This window comes from Asterias rubens, chromosome 20 (genome assembly GCF_902459465.1).
Source record: "Asterias rubens chromosome 20, eAstRub1.3, whole genome shotgun sequence".
NCBI lineage: Eukaryota > Metazoa > Echinodermata > Asteroidea > Forcipulatida > Asteriidae > Asterias > Asterias rubens.
Genome location: NC_047081.1, coordinates 4,263,398 through 4,281,983, shown reverse-complemented (window position 1 = coordinate 4,281,983; position 18,586 = coordinate 4,263,398). Strand labels below are relative to the sequence as shown.

At 37.6% G+C, this 18,586-nt stretch overlaps 1 protein-coding gene across 1 annotated transcript; it reads left to right on the top strand.

The window, feature by feature from the left end:
* Positions 1 to 475: 475 nt before the first annotated feature.
* LOC117303675 (mucin-5AC-like) lies at positions 476 to 17,319 on the top strand. The gene is made up of 5 exons (XM_033787932.1): positions 476 to 581; positions 11,442 to 11,682; positions 11,978 to 13,076; positions 14,069 to 14,165; positions 16,348 to 17,319. Exons 2-5 carry the CDS (start codon positions 11,604 to 11,606, stop codon positions 16,363 to 16,365), a joined length of 1,293 nt encoding a protein of 430 aa, XP_033643823.1. The 5' UTR covers positions 476 to 581; positions 11,442 to 11,603; the 3' UTR covers positions 16,366 to 17,319.
* The last annotated feature ends 1,267 nt before the right edge of the window (positions 17,320 to 18,586 follow it).

Here is an 18,586-nt window from a genome sequence, read left to right as displayed (position 1 = left end):
CTATGGTTCTACCTCAATGATTAGACCAACTGCATGAATGCTTTTAAACGGGGAGGGGATTGTGCTATTGAGGTTTGGCTCTTTTGGAGGATTGAGGAGAGAGTTTCCTTCCTCCATGGTGCCACAAACAAGAAAAACTTACATATATACTGTAAAATATCATAAAGGTGACAAGCATTGTGTGCAAGATGCTTGTTAACCCGATATTGATGACAAATTTAAGTTATTTAGCAATTCTCGGTAAAAGAACTTGCACAATGGCAGAACAAACACTGATATTTCGTAATACAAAAGTAAGCATTTTTTTTATCCAGACTCTTTTTCGTGATCGTGCAATGCATATGATGCAAGGGAGCAGTCTAATTACGCTGGTGTGCTTACGACTGTAAGGGAATCCACATATACCGAGTACCAGTCTCGTATGAAAAATGACATCATCGGCGACTTTTGCTAACTCGTCATATCTTTTCTGGCATTTGAAGTCTGTGTGTAGAACAGTGCTAGTCAGCGGCTATTTGAAGAACAGTAACCACTGTCTACATGTTATTTTTGCGGTAAACAACGGATTTCTATGCTTTTATGTGAGTATTAAAACTATGCATTAACCGTGTTAACAGCATAATACAGGCTTTGGATAACTTTCCGTACGGCGCCACCACTTTATCACTCATTTTTACAAAAATGGATATCTCATTGAGGTAAATTACAATTAGAGGAAAAGTTTCCGTATGGCGCCACCACTTTTTCATTCGAAATAAAATAATATAGTATCTAATTTACCTGATTGATATATCCCTTTTTGTAAAAATGAGTGAAAAAGTGGTGGCGCCATACGGAAAGTTATCCAAATTGGATACTATATTATTTCATATCAAATGAAAAAGTGGTGGCGCCATACGGAAACTTTTCCGGAATGCATTTGAAAGAGCTTAAAAAATACTTTCATATGGTAAAAAAATCATCTCTGTAGAGTGAATATTAATGAAGTTATGATTTTTTAAAGATATTTAAATATTAATTAATGATGGACGTCATTGTTTAAAGAAAAACAAAAGAAATTGTGTGACCCAAACTGAAGCATTTTGTGAACAAATTGTCATAACTTTCTTAATACTGAGTATATTGAAATAATTACTGTTTTAGAAGACAGACCATCACAACACTTTTGAATGACGAGGAGTTTACAAGCAAATCATGCAATTACTTAATTTATTAATTAATTAATTATTATTGAGCATACATATACTGTCATTGGGATCCTTCACTACAGCATTGGACGCCATCATGTTGGTACTTAAAATGAAGCTCTTGATAAGGGTCTAACTAATAACCATTCAGTTTTGTCAAATAATGTTATTGACACTTATTATATTTAATTAATTAAATTAATGAGACTAATTAAGAAAACGAACATTTTGTAATAGAAAAGCGCTCCCCGCGAGTCAAGATTTGTAAGTAAAGGACCTTTGAAAAAACTTTTGATTTGAATGGTGTCCAGTACACAAACAATCCAAGAAATAATTCAATCAATTAATAATCAATTAATTAATTAATTATTTTCCCTACAAATATGCCCCCTAAAGAAAGTAAAAGAAACAAAATAGAAGACTAAGATAAAGAAAAAAAGATCAAATGAAAATGGAAAAACAGAAGAAAATAATTCCCACAACAAAGAAATAACATAACAAATATATTAAAAGAAAAAGAAAACGAACTTTGTGTCTGGGAAATTATAAAAACCCCCAAAATCGAAACGATCTTATGTTTTCCCTTTGTTGTACACGTCACACACAGCATTAAGCCAATCACAGTGCAGGAAATGGGTCACGTGACCAAAAATGCCACCGAAGACCCCAAAATACAAGCCTTTTACATCCAAATCCATCCACTTTATTAATGCATCATTTCGATAAAAACAACTCAAATCTGATATATAACTTCATAATTTTCACTTTGAGTGTACTTTTTGCGAAAAAAAATGAAAAATTAACGTATATTTTGAAGGACAATTGTACGGCGAAATGCACTGAAAATCGACTCGGGTCATTTTTAACTTTCTTGTACCAACTTTGGCGGAGCCCAAAAGAACCACTGCGATTCATTAGATTAGGCCCAGATTTGGCACAAATATAGAGTAATGTATGTACTACATAGATATTTGATGTTTAAAACAAAAGCTCACTCATCTTAGGAATTATAATGAAGAGATTTCGCGCCAAAAGTTTTGATGAAAATCTTCGCCGCTTCACAGTATCGCACAAACAAAATTCAAGATGGAGGATGAAGAGTAGCTTTTCAACTACGTCATCAGGTAGGTCTGGTTCCTAACAGCCCCAGTGTACAGATGCTACGCGCGATAGTCTGAACGCATCGCTGCCTGACTGACTCAATAGCCGGTGCGCATCGCTAGGCCGATACACACACTGGGTTCGCGACGGGAAGTCACATACCTAGTGTTTGTTGTGAAAAGATTGGTGTTTATTGAAAGTGTGAATTGATCATTGATGTGAACATGATCAACATTTGCTTGGATGGATCATGATGATGGATGGAGGTATCGTCTACTCGACGACGTCAATCAATCAAAAAAACAAGTGGTCATGTCATGATGATCATGATGATTATAATCATTCACCAACCAAATACATCTTCTTTTATTACTCATCATGCAAGCCGAGTGTGGCCCTGTATTTTCTATAGTTACTCCGCAATTTCGAAAAAGTTAGGCAAATTGGCTGAGTGATATGACACTTGACAGTTTGTTTCATATTAATTAATATTGGTCAGCATGGTCAGATCAATGTTTATTGCGAATTGCAAAATATCAAAAGAGGGCGCTGTTGAACCCACACAAAGGTATAGGTGTTGCGTGCGCACGTCGTAGAAACTGCATGGAAAAAAACCTTCTGGAGGTAGAAATATTTAGATGAGCGCCTACATGTAGCTCTATCTTTGGAAAAGTTTCCGTATGGCGCCACCACTTTTTCATTCGAAATAAAATAATATAGTATCTAATTTACCTGATTGACATATCCCTTTTTGAAAAAATGAGTGAAAAAGTGGTGGCGCCATACGGAAAGTTATCCCTATCTTTTTCTACCTCCATGTTCTATGCTGAGACCGTGATATGACTTTCAAATCTGAAAGGCTGCGTCCATGACAGGCATGATGGATCAGATGATCAAGGAACTCATCATCATGACTGGATCTGACAAGGGAAAAGTTTCCGTATGGCGCCACCACTTTTTCATTCGTAATAGAATAATATTTTTCTATTTTACTATTATTCAAGTTTACCTGATTGATATATCCCTTTTTGTAAAAATGAGTGACAAAGTGGTGGCGCCATACGGAAAGTTATCCGGACCTCTGGTGAGATCTCTAAAGAAAACAAATGGTGTTTGAAATTAAATATTTATTTTAGCTATTCTGATACAGACCCAGTGACTAAAAAAAGCAATCTAGCGCCCCAGTCACTGGGTCTAATTCTGATGAACATCTGTCGGTGTAACTGTGTAAGTCTAAGTAAGAGTAAGACAATGAGATGAATCTTCTCTTTCCTATTCAATAATATTTCTTTGGTTGAGTATCTATGTGTATGTTTTAGTAAAAACTGTGCAAAATGTTTTTTTGTCATATCGATTAAAGCCATTGGACACTTTCGGTAAACAGTATTGTCCAAAGGCCCACACTTTGTGTACCACAACTGATATAAAAAATAACAAACCTGTGAAAATTTAGGCTCAATCGGTCATCGGAGTCGGGATAAAATAACGGGGAAAACCCTACCTTGTTTCCGCACATTTCGCCGTCATAACTTTTGGCTTTGAAGTTTTGCTTGGCTTTGCTTGCGGGGTATAGGCCTTTACATGCACCAGAAGTAATTAATGGAAACAATTTGGAGCAGACAGTTCTTTTTTAGCACAGACAGTTGCTGTTTCCATTTACAGCACCCACAGCAATCTTGATTTCAAAATTGTATGCTTCTTGGGTTAATTTAATCAAAATACTCTTTCAGGATGTGAAATCATCCGAGACCAAGAAGTGAGGCCAGGAATTTTCAGTGGGCTAATACGTATCAATGAGAAGGATCTGCATAATTTGCTGTATTTTAAGGACATTCAAGAGCCTTGACATGATCAATGTCAAAATACTTAAATATACGCAAATAGTTTGTACACTGATAAGATGAGTTGTCGTATCCCAACAACTCACACTTAGTGCCACTGGTTTTTCTAATTACTACTTGTGTTGCTAAGCTTTTGGATTGACATTTTTTTTTACTCTAATGAAAGTTATAGCATAAACCACTGAAGGAAAGTAACAAGCTACACGTAATATTTAAAGTCAATTTTGTATGATCAACTAGGCAAAGCATGGGGCAGTGCATCTGTAAGGATTGCAGATTATTATGTTCGTCTAGACAAATTAATATCCCTCGCATTGGGGACCTCAGAGGAGAAATTTACAATCAAAGTCCATACCTTTCTTTAGGGATTTCATGTTTCATTGTCTGTTAAAACACTGTATTTCAAGTTTTATTTTAAGTTTGTTTTTTAAATGCTTTGTTTTTTAAATGAGATGGGCCCTTGACCTATCAGACTTAAAAGTTGAAATTCTTGAAACAGTTTTAATCAAACCTCAAATACTGCTATCAGTTCGTCATATTTGTTATTGTTGTGTTATGTTTGTTCTTTGATTGGGAGATAACCGACTTTAAATCCTGTCCAGGATGGGCATTGTTTAAGCCATGAAGTTATTATCCTCTTCATGGAATTCGCAAAAGATTGTGTTGCGTTGCGTTCCATTTTGTTGAGTTGATTCTGTCAGTTTTTGTAGAATCATTTGCTCTTGAAGTGTATGTGGTATTTGGACACTGCTTTTGAATATTCATCTTTAAATCAGAATTTGACCATGAAACACAACTATCAAATTTGTCTTGAAGGTGCTCTTTCATTCATCTTAGTTTGTCTTTGTATACGTTTTGAAGACACAAGACCACATTACGTCTCAACTCTAAAATCACTGGTCTCTGGTCTGTGGTCCAGTGTTAATTTGGATCCCTGATTTGCCAGTCAAAAGTCATGCAATTTTTTCTGTTACCCTACTTTGCTTAAAGTGGGAAATTCTAAAACCAATATTTTGTACCGCAAGGAGATAAATTTGGCCCCTGCTGTATAATGACAAGAGCTTTGCATGTGAGATGAATTTCCATTTGTATTTTACCAGCAGAATTTGTGAATTTGGAGCAAGATTTTATTAAACAAATAAAAATTTGATGCACAGGGTTCAGAGACCAATGGGACCCAGAGTATGGCACTGTTTGAAGTACTGCAATCAGAAATCCACTTTAATTGTTCAAAGGTGCTGGTACAATTTACACACTGTCACTATATGACATCTGCATTCTTCTCACAAAGATCCTTTGCCCACGTATTCCACAGTCAATATGCAAATCAGCTGGCCTGGGGGGGTCCCTTAATTATGCCCACATCATGCATTATTGACTTAATGTCTGACGTCACAATAGATGTTAACAGTAAACAAGTCCAACGTTCAAGAGGGCTGTGTAAAGACTCATTGGTGACTCTAAATCTCAGGAACTCGGCTGTCACTGCACAAGGGAATACTTTGACATGAACTACGTGTTTATAAGAATCATTTGGAATAGATCTCATTAACATCTCATCAAATTAGTAGGGCAGATTGATAAAGGAAGGAAGTAGAGCACAGTAATAACAAACAGACTGGCCGAACAAAGCTCATGTTGGTTTAGTCAAAGGTAAGTGTCATGTCAACTCATCAGTTTTTCATTTGGATAAATCAGGCAGGTAGGGTTGGTAACTCATTGATGGTTTTTTGTTTATATGAGCGTATTTTAATTTTGTTTGATTAATTGTTTACCAAACTCATAACATACATGTTTACCGGCTTAGTGTAAAATTCCCGATGCATTGGTTAAACAAAATTATGATCCTTTGATAGGCTGAAACGCCATAGTCGGATCTTTATTATAATGTTTTCATATTTTGTTCATACTAAAGCTACTCCTCGCATACAATGAAACAAAACAAAAAACTTGCTGTAGGAACAGTAGGTTTGTATTTTGTACAATGTTGCACTGTATGATTTTTGCCTGGAGCCATAATGGGCAGTGGGCAGCAAATTTCTAACTTTCAGTTTTACGGTATGAATTGAAAACGTGACATGCAGTCATACGCTATGCTTGAGTAATTTCAACAACAGGAACAAAAAGCAAAGAATGCTTTTCTTTTTTTAGACGTACAGTTCTTCATGATGCATGTCAGCCATTCCGTGGTATTTGCGCTTCATAGTAAAAAATTTAAAATGGTTATCGTTGAAGTTTTTACGTATATTTTGAAACAAGAACACCTAGTGCTTCTTCTCCTAAAAAGACTTTATAAAAATATTCTTTATTGTTTTTGCGACAGCCTTGGGAGTAAAGGGTAAAAAGTGTACACAAAAGTCTGAAAAATCCTTGAAATTCAGGTTTTGAAAAAAAAATCTTGAAGCAGTAGGTGTTCAGATTTAATCATTGTGTATAAACAACAAAGAGTCATTAGTAAGGACAGCCAAAATTAAATATGCCTTTTTGAACTATTAACTTTTGAAAAATAGGAGTTAATTTTTACCCTCGTTTTACTGTTACGTGAGTCACAAAAAAAATGATTATAGTATTTTGTCTATTATAGACCCTCAACATCTTTTTTCTTCTCTCTCATAATAGTGGTCTTTTCAAAGGGTCTTTCAAGAATTAGTTAGTTTTTTTTACCTAGGCCTTCTACTTCAAAAAAAAAAACACCCTCGAGTTTGTCACGCAAGTCACGGCAAATGCACTTAATGCACATGGTTAGCGAAAGCTACCAAAGTATTCTGGGGTTGATGTCTATGGAATGTTACAAAAGCACCCCCAGCCCACTGGAACATACTACTATGCCCCTAAATTTATACATTTTTTGTTAGAACAAGGAATTATTACAGTGTACAGTTATAACTTGGCACACTGTCAGCAAATCATGTTGAACTATATGTACACTGCATACTGCACTGTACAATGTGCTCACATCTGCATAATTTACCTGCATTATTTAAATAATACAAGGAATGATAAACTTAAAACAAAAACAAACAAAAATATTTGATGAAACTGGGTATTTAAAAGACAGTATTCTTAAGTTAGATTTGGAGGGGGGTATCAATCAAGAAATTACTTATCAGATTTACATGTACTCAGCCTAACACAGTCTTATGCCATTAGAACTTGACACCAAAATTTGTGGTTTCTTAATCAACCTACTCTGCCAAGCGTAGTGAGAAAAAAGTCTTTTCCCCAATCACAAAACAATATGATAATTTCTAGTAAGGGTTCTCTCTATGGGTTTGAGTGGTTCTGAAACGAACCGGTGGTTTAACAACTCAACGTTTCGACCAGACATAAGTCAAAGCCTGTTCAGATTATTTTTCCTTTAAATGTTGCTTCAGGTGTTTCTTCCTTTGATGAAAAGATTCAATTTCAAGTTCTGAGTGTTCTGAATGAAATAAAATGTTCTTGTTATGCAGTATCCTGTTTAGTTATTGTATATTTTCTCACTTGTCATGCGAGTCACAAATTTCTGTCACGCGAGTCACGTTGCATTTAACAAATTTTCAATTTTTTTAAAACTTTTTATTTTGTACTTTTTATTGTATAATATAGTGCTTCTCTTGTACTTAAAAAAAAAGTGATCCGGAACTAAAAAGTTCCTCTGAGTTCTCACGACTGGGCAATGGCATACAGGGATGCAACACCTTTCATTTTTTGGCAGTCACGCGAGTCACATTTTTGGAATTCCTATAAAAACATGATACCTACACAATTTGCTTTCCTTTTTTATTTTTTGTTATAGGGCTCTTCACTAAGTTTATATAAATTGAGTTACATGAGAGCCATGTGTTATATTTTGGAGTATATAGATCTTTCAAAAGTTGAAAAACCAGTGAGATTGTCACGCGAGTCACAATGGAATGGCTGATGTAGTAAAAGAATAAACCTGTCAGGCAGTCATGGGACGTTCAGAAAAGTCAATGGGTTTTTCCCGTGAAATTGTAGGTGGGTCAAAAGAAATAACTGAAAATCAAATTTCAGCTTTTATTTAAAAAAAAAAACGCAACATATTAACAAGCGAAAATGACAAGAAAAAAATACCCAGTTTAACCTAAAATATCTGGTTCATGTGCAGTGTACATGGTGTACAGAATATATTATGAAGTTATTCAATGTTAAAAATTTGGTATGATTGGTTGGGTCAAAACTATTTTGAGAAGACAAAAAATCCCCTGAAATCCCTTATCAGAATAAAGTTGTCACATGCGGATATGGCAAATGACAAACACAATTTATTTTCATGTATACAATGTAATGTTAGTACATTATATTCTGACTGTTACTTTGCATGACAAAGAAACGTCTGCCACTACAATGTAATGATCATTGTATGACAGTTGACTTCTGGTGTAAACAACTATTGTTTATTGTTTAGTGTTTGACTCATTATTGGATGACAATTGCTAATAATTTGAAAGCTTGTTCTTTAAATCAAAAAGGGAATTTCCTGAAAAGTATTTCTGTGTAAAACCTGCCTTTCTATTTATTAAGGAAGTACCATGTACTTAGTTTTATCGTGTGTAACCTGATAGGCGTGATACTTTATTCTTGCAATGGCAAGGCAGTTTCTCATTGATAAAGGGCACCGAGCGATGACAAGAGGGATTACATGTTTACACAAGTCACCTGGTTGACTTGCATGGAGATGTTTCATCCCAACTTAAGAACTGTCCCAACTAAAGTTGGGACCGGTCGGGATGGTCAAGCTAGTGTATGTGGTTGCCTAAATGATTGATATTGATCGAAGGTGATTGTGATCTGTGTAGATGACCACAGTAATAAGTGGGCCTCTTAAATTTATCGGTTTTGATACTTTTAGGCTTTTCTCAGAGCAACAATCAGGCTCACGCAAGATACACAATAGGGAGGGGAGGTTAAGCAGCACATTACGCGGGTAATATGTGAACGTGAACGTCAGAAAATTGTGTCGTTTCTAGGTGATGTCACAACTTTGGGCTTATTGTATGCTCATGTGTGGCATCTAAATGTACGTACATGTACCTGAAGTGAAAGTGGTAACTTCACGTATGCTTAACACAATTTTCTCACGATCACATTCACATTTTTTGCTTGCGTAACATGCAGCGAAACCTACCTAATACATGTAGTTCTAACATGGCAAAACTTGAGAAGAAGTAGTCCAATGGTCCAATGCAGTCTATAACAGCCACTGGTTCCCTGCATGTTTGGTGACTGATCGATCTCTGGATACCAGCTATACAGTTTGCACATGCCATTAGCTACATCCGTCTCGAGTTGGGAGTGGTCCCAACTGTAGTTGGTACACTTTTAATGTTAGACAAAACATTGGCCAATAGGCAGGGTGTCCATCAGGCAATTACTTCAATTTCTGCACTTAAGTCTCAGGCTTAATGTGATGTTCCTGAAGGAATTTATTTTGTCAAAATTCAATACATGACTATGTGCTTAAAATAACATCAATCTTGGATCCTTTTTTTTTTTAAATTCTTTTCTGGAAAAGTGTTACTAGCAGTACCATATAATTTAGGTTGTGTTCTAAAATGCTGACTGTTTAATTGCGTAAAATTCATAGTAGGATGAAACTGAATACTCTTCCAAAATCCAATGATGTACGTTGTGTTATTATATGTATTGTAAGCTTCATTTTACATAATGTACGGTTAGACCGCAAGACATTATCATAATTGAACACAAATTTTAATATTTATTCAATATATTTCACTTTCATATTGTTTGCACAGATCGGTCCCCTACTGAGGTCCATCAGTTTCGCTTTCATTGTCTATTTCCTGCTGCATTGTCTAGTTCATACTTGTAGCGTAGGTAACGCAATTTCAATGGAGCATTTGTATGAGTTCGATAGTGTATCATTGGCATTGGCACTTAAAGTAAAAAACTACATACCCCAGACTACCTTGCTCCATGGAAAGATGTTTAGTTCATTTTCATAATTTACACAATGTACACATTTAATGTTAAAGTTATCAAGTGTAACAATTTTTTCCATTTAAGGAATATTATCAACGAATGAAACTTGCACTACAATTACTTTTAACGGAAAATGTTTGCATGGAATTTTTTTACAAAATGCTATAAAATAAATGCCGTCCATGTAGGCTTACAAGTTTTTGCCAGGTCTGACTTTATCAAAAGTTTTCCTTCTTTGATCATTATTATACTCGTACCATTAATCAATTTCTCATGGTCAGCGCTAGTTAAACAGGAAACATTCATTTATTTTGAAAATGATGAATCACTTTGGGAAAAATTTCAGTTAAAATTGTGTGATAATTTGTTTCAGTGGGCGTGTACGTACAGTGATTTAAAGCGAGACCTTCAATAGGATTTCAATCATGCCTTCTGAATAGTGCTGTCGACCACCTTGTTTAAAAATGACCTTTTGCAGCTTTTTACTCGTGTTGGTTTACTGTATTCTGCATTTTATTGTGTTATGTTTTTCCTTTGAATATTGTTCATTGTACAGTGTACACAAAGACCCAAGGAGGCTATATGGTAGAAGCACTGGACCCCATTGCCTGCCTCTGGGTCCCTGGTGCCTCTTGAATGGTTCTAATAGAAGTGTACAATACTCCAAGAATGGCTTCAGCCTTGGGTGCATGGTTTGTTACAGTACACTATCACAAGCGACAGAGAAAGGCTAGATGATTGATTTCTGGGAAATCTAATATTATTTCATTGATTTTCAAGCACAGTAGGATAAAAGATTATCACAAGTATGTATAATTGTATAGATATGTTTATTGCAAACAGATTTGTAACTTCCTTAGAGTCCAATATCACGTCATTCAACATTATTTTAATATCAAGTCAAAATTTTCTGTGTGTTGAGTCGGGTCTGTCTGTTGGGTGAATCAAGTAGTAGTCAAGTCAAGTGAAGACTGTCTGTTGGTTGAGTCAAGTCAAGTGAAGACTGTCTGTTGGTTGAGTCAAGTCAAGTAAAGACTGTCTGTTGGTTGAGTCAAGTCAAGTCAAGTCAAGTCTGCCCTGTTGGTCGAGTTGAGTCAGTTCAAATGCCACATTAATGTTGGCTACGGTAATAATAAATAATTCACGAAATCTCAACTAATATTTTAAGCCATTATTTTGTGGCACTGACAGATGGTTGCGCAGCCTGCTTACAATCTCAACATTGATTCTTTTTTTGCTGACTTTACTTGCAGTTGTTCCAGTGTTGTATAATGGGCTGGATGAGAGGCAGGCACATGCCTAGTTGCTTTTTCTCTATATATATTGTTTATAACTTTCTTTCCGAACTTTTTGTTTGTCATTGCAGTTTTTGCCTGTACCTACGTACCCATCATTGTATCAGTCTGTAAAGTTGTCTTCTTTCTATCAAGTTGACCGGTACAACACAGCGTGAACAATCACTCAAGGAGCTGAAGGATCATTGTTGTCTGAAAAGAGTGAAAGACTTTTGTTATTGAAGCATCACTTCATGACATCTGGAAACATGGGCCAGAGGAGATCTAGGGGAGAGGTGGTTGCTTTGTGCTTGTGCTTCCTGTTTGCAACAAGTAAGTGTAATTCAATCTATAGCGTTATAGAAATAGCATTGAAAAAGTTTCGGCAAACTGGGGTTAAGTTGCAAAGCATTGTTGTGTTTGCAACAGGAGGCTTGTTTAGTAGTTGAAATGGTTCCCATGTCAGGGAAGACAATTTCATTTTAGAAGTGCATCGGCGTAACAGAGTGCATCTTAAATAGGAAGTTTATTTCTGTTGTAGTTAATCACAAAAGCCAATGTATTTGTTTTTAAAGCAATGATGCCTGGACACTCAGAACCATTTTATTATTTTTTTATTTTATTGCAGTTGCTTCTGTTGGAGCAGGCGATGGTGATGCTACATCAAAACCTGCAACCACAACAGTAGCACCTGAGCAGATGAGAACTACAGTGTCAGGAGCTGGACCATCATTAGTAGCAACACCGCTAGCTACAACAGCACCTAAAACAGGACCTACAGCAACACCTACAACAGGACCTACAGCAACACCTACAACAGGACCTACAGCAACACCTACAACAGGACCTACAGCAACACCTACAACAGGACCTACAGCAGCACCTACAACAGGACCTACAGCAGCACCTAAAACAGGACCTACAGCAACACCTACAACAGGACCTACAGCAACACCTACAACAGGACCTACAGCAGCATCTACAGCAGGACCTACAGCAACACCTACAACAGGACCTACAGCAACACCTACAACAGGACCTACAGCAACACCTACAACAGGACCTACAGCAGCACCTAAAACAGGACCTACAGCAGCACCTACAACAGGACCTACAGCAACACCTACAACAGGACCTACAGCAACACCTACAACAGGACCTACAGCAACACCTACAACAGGACCTACAGCAGCATCTACAGCAGGACCTACAGCAACACCTACAACAGGACCTACAGCAACACCTACAACAGGACCTACAGCAACACCTACAACAGGACCTACAGCAACACCTACAACAGGACCTACAGCAACACCTACAACAGGACCTACAGCAGCATCTACAGCAGGACCTACAGCAACACCTACAACAGGACCTACAGCAACACCTACAACAGGACCTACAGCAACACCTACAACAGGACCTACAGCAACACCTACAACAGGACCTACAGCAACACCTACAACAGGACCTACAGCAGCATCTACAGCAGGACCTACAGCAGCACCCACAGCGGGACCTACAACGGGACCTACAACAAGAGCACCAGAGGGTCCAGGTACAACAAAGGAGCCTTCTACGGCAACCCCAGGAAAGCAAACGACAAAAGATACTGATAAGGAACTAGACAAGAAAGCTGTTGGCGGTTCCACAGGAGTCATTGCAGCAGTTATTGTGTCTGTTGTTGTTGTTCTTGGTCTCATCGGAGCTTCCTTTGTTTACAGACAGTAAGTAACAGTCAAGCTCCTTTATCATTTGGGCAGTTGGCTAGGAACTGGCTCCTCACAAAGCCCTGACAAAGTATGCATTCCATTGTTCAAACTGCATCTGAAAAATAGCATTTAACCAATTGTTGTTCAAGAATTGATGTTTCATGTACAAAAGTCATAGCTGGAAAGGTGGGAGTGAGTTGGGTAAGGGTAGTTGATGTGTTTTGTTCTTGTTGGGTGCACATTTTACACACAATGGATCCTTTGTAGTGACATTCCATGGGTCGCCTGTTTGCCTTTGGTCTGCCCTTTTGCGAGTCGTATTGCATGTATGAATATGGTGCACTTAAAATTGACCATGTTGGCTGAAATGTGCACTGCTCAGTTACACAGTGGGAATCTGACTTCCAAAGTGGCATAGAAAACATATTTTTTAGTGATCTTGTATGGTGAATTGGCTCACTGTTGTCTGATAAGCTTCTTATACTTTAAAGGATTGGGGTACTTTTTGTAACACAAAACACAATGCTGAGGTGCTGTACATGTAGTTTTGAGAAATGAGTAAAACAATGACACGAAAATACTTCTTACATGATATTTACATGACTTGTTTTAAGCCCGGTTCATACTTCCTGCAAATGCGGATGCGAAGCGAATGTTGACATCACAAATTCGCAAAGAATAATTCGCAGCAGTTGAACTCTGCTCGACTCACTTGCGAATATTGCTGCGAAAGGAGGGTTGTGACGTCAAATTCGCTGCGCATTCGCATGAAGTATGAACCAGGCTTTACTCAGTTCTCAAACACTACAGCACCTCATTAAATAATACTTTAAGGGAAGCTTTCTACTGTCATTATCTTCAAACTGTGTAAGTTAAATTGAAATCTGTGGACATGTTTTACGAAAGGTACCCAGACTCTTTGAATGATAAATAAAACAAATCAAATTGGCTCTTTGCAAATCAAGAAAACTAATTCATAGTATTTTTGTTTTCTCTTGTGTCTTCAGACGAAAGTTGAGAAATAACTACGGCCGTTTGAATGAGGATACAGAAGAGAGTGGATGGTCAGCCTTCTCCAAGAATCCAATTTACAGAGGAGACAGGGTAAGCTTTGTCAAACCTGCATGGATGTGAATTCTCCTTTTTTTAACCAGAAATCTGTTTTTCTGACCCCCCCCCCCCCCCACTATTTTGTTTAACTAAGATCAAGTCAAAAAACAACCCCATGAAGATGAAACCGTATAGAGTGCTCCTGATTACAGAGTAGGTCTAAACAAAATTTTAAAATTAATGTTTGTGAAATAAGCAGGCTTCCCACGCGAAAGCTTTTACCCTATGACAGCCCTAGCCAGTAAATGTTCTCAACGGGACAATGGGATAAACAATAAATCAATCAAAATGTATAAAGTGCCTGAATCAAAAGGCGCTGAGGCTCAATAGAAATTAATAATGAAATAACAGTAGGCAGCCTAAAACAAGTGGGCTGTCAGGAGTGTCTTAAACGTGTTGAAGCACAAAGTGTATTGCGGTATTTGGAGATAAAATACAGGATTCGAACTGTCACTGGTCTGTCTTTTGGTATGATTTAGAATAGCAGGGGCTGTGAGTTCGAGTCCCACTAAAGTACATGTAGTATTGCTGTGGATTTGATAGGCAGGCCTTCTGAAAGCACTACTATGAGTTAAGCTTGGGCGGTTCCTTCGGTTACCCGGTTCTACCCGGTTCCAAATTGAAAACCGGACCGGCGGTTCCACTCTTCTGTGGAACCGGGTACCCGCTTTTGTCGGTTCCGATTTTAAAAGACCGAGTCCCAACTATAAAAGGCTCTGTGGAGCCGATCCTAGAAATAAAGGCTTGATGTTGAAAGCGGTGACCGCAGATACAGTGTGCAAAGGCTTCAAGATGAGTATCAACTATCACGTGTGGCTGCATACACACAGTGCACAGCCCCCTCTAATGCATAGGCATCTACAACCACCACCTGTATACATGTACATGTATATCTCATGCATATGCATGTACATGTACAGACTCCAAAGTCCAAATAGACAGCACGTTGTGATTGGCTTCCGATATATCCATATTCATAAAAGCTTTCCCCATGCACACAACACACAGTACTGTATGCATGTACAGGCATGTACAGGCATGTACACTTGTATGTACAGAGACGACACACTGCATGCACTACGGACGTACTGCACTACGGACGTATTGTACTGCTACACAACTGACGTACTGCCGGCTAAATCAAAGACTTGTTTAAATGCAGGGAGAATAGTGCTCGGTGGCACGATGTCTGATTGACTTAGGGTGGGTATTCTGGTATTTTCGTTAAAAATAGATCGGCTCCAATTGTGTGTGTGTGCGAGCTCGGGACCGATGTCTGATTAACTTGGTTATTTTCAGTTAAAATAGATCGGCTCAATTGCGTGTGTGTGAACTCAGGACGGGCGGCTTATGTTTTATATTGAATTGGAACCGGGTATGTCTCAGAACCGAGCTTTTTTTCGGAACCGGAACCGAGCCCCAAATTTTTGGAACCGCCCAAGCTTACTATTAGTATACTATGCCCATCTGCAACACAAATCAGTGTAAGGATAAAAAAAACGAAAGTATTTTTTAATATATAATAAGGTCTGTGTACCTGCAGCAAACTTACACACCTTGCACTTTGCACCTAGCAACCTGTGTACTATACCCGTAGCACCCCGTGTACTATACCATAGCAACCAATGTACTAACCCATAGCAACCAATGTAGATGTACTATACACATAGCAACAGCAGCTGCTTGGTACACTGTACCTTGATGTCTAGGCACAATTAATTAAGTGGTGTTATAAACCAAATATTGACTACTTTTACTTGTGCTATGGTTTAAATGACTTCCTCGGTGATCCCCGGATTACCTCGGGAGTCTTTGTTTTAACCTGAGCAATATTTATTGTCATGCATCACCCAGCTCCATTTCCCGCCTCTATTTCCCGCCTTCGTGCATCACCAAGCTAATCATTATCCACAGTACTTATATGCAGCATCAGAGTCCAGTTTTCTCTAGAAGATGATCAGAGCATACTGATCGAAACATCGAGTTGAATCCATCGGTACTTTTCAGAGCCACCCCAACTCATTTAGAGATAGTCATTTCATCGTGTTACTGCAAACCTTTCCATATCGTATTTCCATCATGCAAAGTTTTCAAATCCTATAGTCAATATTTGATGTACATTTCATAAACTCCAAAGCTATTATTTTCATAATTTTTTTCTCTGATTATATTTAAGGACTACTCACCACTGTGAAAGACTCACATGAACTATTGAGGTAGACAAGAAGCTTTTAGAGTTGTCACAACTGGATACCATCAGAAGTGTCAAAACATCGGGACAGAAAATCATCAAGCAAATCTCGGCATCACATATCTCTTGGGTAAAGAAAGTATTTTGTGACCTGGAAGTTGGTTTGTCCTGTCTTTAAAAAGAATGCAATACAGTGCCTTGAGGGTAGACAGTGAGTGGCCAAATTAGAAATTTTACGATTAACTAAAAATTACCTTATTTATCCCCATTTTGTTAATTTTGTTTCTGCCTATCAATTTTGCAGTTCAATGAGCACTCTGTTTTACTCCAATTTTGTTTCCTAATTCTATTTGGGATGCACACTTAACGCTTTTTTCACGGCAGGTTTTAGCCCACTTCTCTCAGGGGGTGTCACAACTATTGCCAATTGTCATTGCTATTATACAAAGACAATTTTGACGTAGACCATTTTTCAGTGTTTGTTCTTGCACATCATCAAAATCAGTGTTCAATCCCTGTGATCAGCTGGCCAAATGCCACTTAAAATACCTGAAGACCAATCATAGTTCTGTACCACTGGAGCTACTGGCTAGAGTCCCATCTCTACATGTAAACCACCTAATATCAGGTAAAATTACAAATCACATGCTAATGACAATTCAAAAGAAAACGTTATAATATGGACCAGGGTAAAGCTGGTGAACGAGTGAAGTGACAAGCTGACATGTCTTGCTGGCGTGTCACTGAACAAGTTAAGGGAAAGTGCTGAAAATTGTTTGTCTTTTCTGGGGGGGGGGGGGGGTATGACTTTGGCTTGAAGTTTCTTTTATTTGTATGATGGTTGGGGTAAAACTCCGTAAGAGTATTTCGACAACTCCAGACTTGTAGAATATAATATTGCATTTTGTTTTTCTTTTATCGACTGTATTGACAAATACAGAAACCAATCTTTGTAAAGACCAAGATACATGTAGATGGCTCAGTTCATGCACATGTATTTTGCTCGCCATTCTATTTTTAAAAAAATGATAAGAGTTTGTATATTTGTACACTTGTACATTGCAAGCATGACAAACATGCACCATACATGTACATGTCACCGCTGTTCAGAGCTCTACATCGAGTGCCAATTAGTTTTGCGCATGCGCGAGATTTTCAGAAAGTCCAACATGAGATGAATTATTCATAGCAGTGACCCCATCGCTGTTTTGTGCATGTTTCTATGACTTTAACAGCGAGACCGAATGACGTCAACGATGAGTTTTGTTAGACTGTTGTGAGTAAAATTGAATTTCCCTGATATTAAAACAATGTTTGTTGTAGAGGAAAATTATTATTTTATCAAATTATTCCGTTTATATAGCAGCAAACCCTCTCTGGAATTATCAAAATCAGTGGGATTCCACCGACGTTTTTCTGACGCGGCCTACATGTTTCACATACAAACTTAACAAATGCATACACTGCACAATGTTTATACAATGTGCACACGTCACAAAAAGCGCAATTGCCCAATGCTTGTGTACATTACCCTTGATAAAAATTCTTCACCAGAACGTCGTCATGTGTTACAAAAATAAACAGGGAATTGTTTTCAAAGGGTTTGCTTTCTCAATTTTGAGTGGAAAACATCAGTTGTTATATATTTCTTACGTGTGAGGTCTATTTCTCAACAAGAAAATTCACATTACGTAGATTTTGAAGGATCAATTCGACTCAAAATCCGACCATCGCAACTAACTTCATTGCATATTCATGTTTAGTTTTCCATCTTGGCTTTTAATTGGTCAAAAATTGCGATGACCCCAGATCGTTTTCAACGGTTGAAAGGCTATGTTTTGTTTACGATTTTGACTCAAGAGGGCGCTCGTCAACAATTTCCCACATGCGCAAAACTAACTGTCAGCGAGTAAGCAGCGGTGATGTATACATGTACTAAACGGAACATGTGCAAAGATGTGCATGTGCGTACATTTATAAATAATGTGTTCATTTATTATTAGAACTTTTACACAGAGTTGTAGGGACTTGCTATTGTTGTTCTATTATTCCTTTTTCTAAAGAACCCCCTTGTGGGGACCAAGTTTAATTAAGAAAAACAATGTGGGGACCTTTGTTCCATTGTGTAAAAGTAACATAATTCTTTAGAGATTTTGATAATTTTTTCAGTTTTGCTTTTTTTGTCATGCACTTAAGTTCCTTTGCCCGTGTGAGGCATTTACAA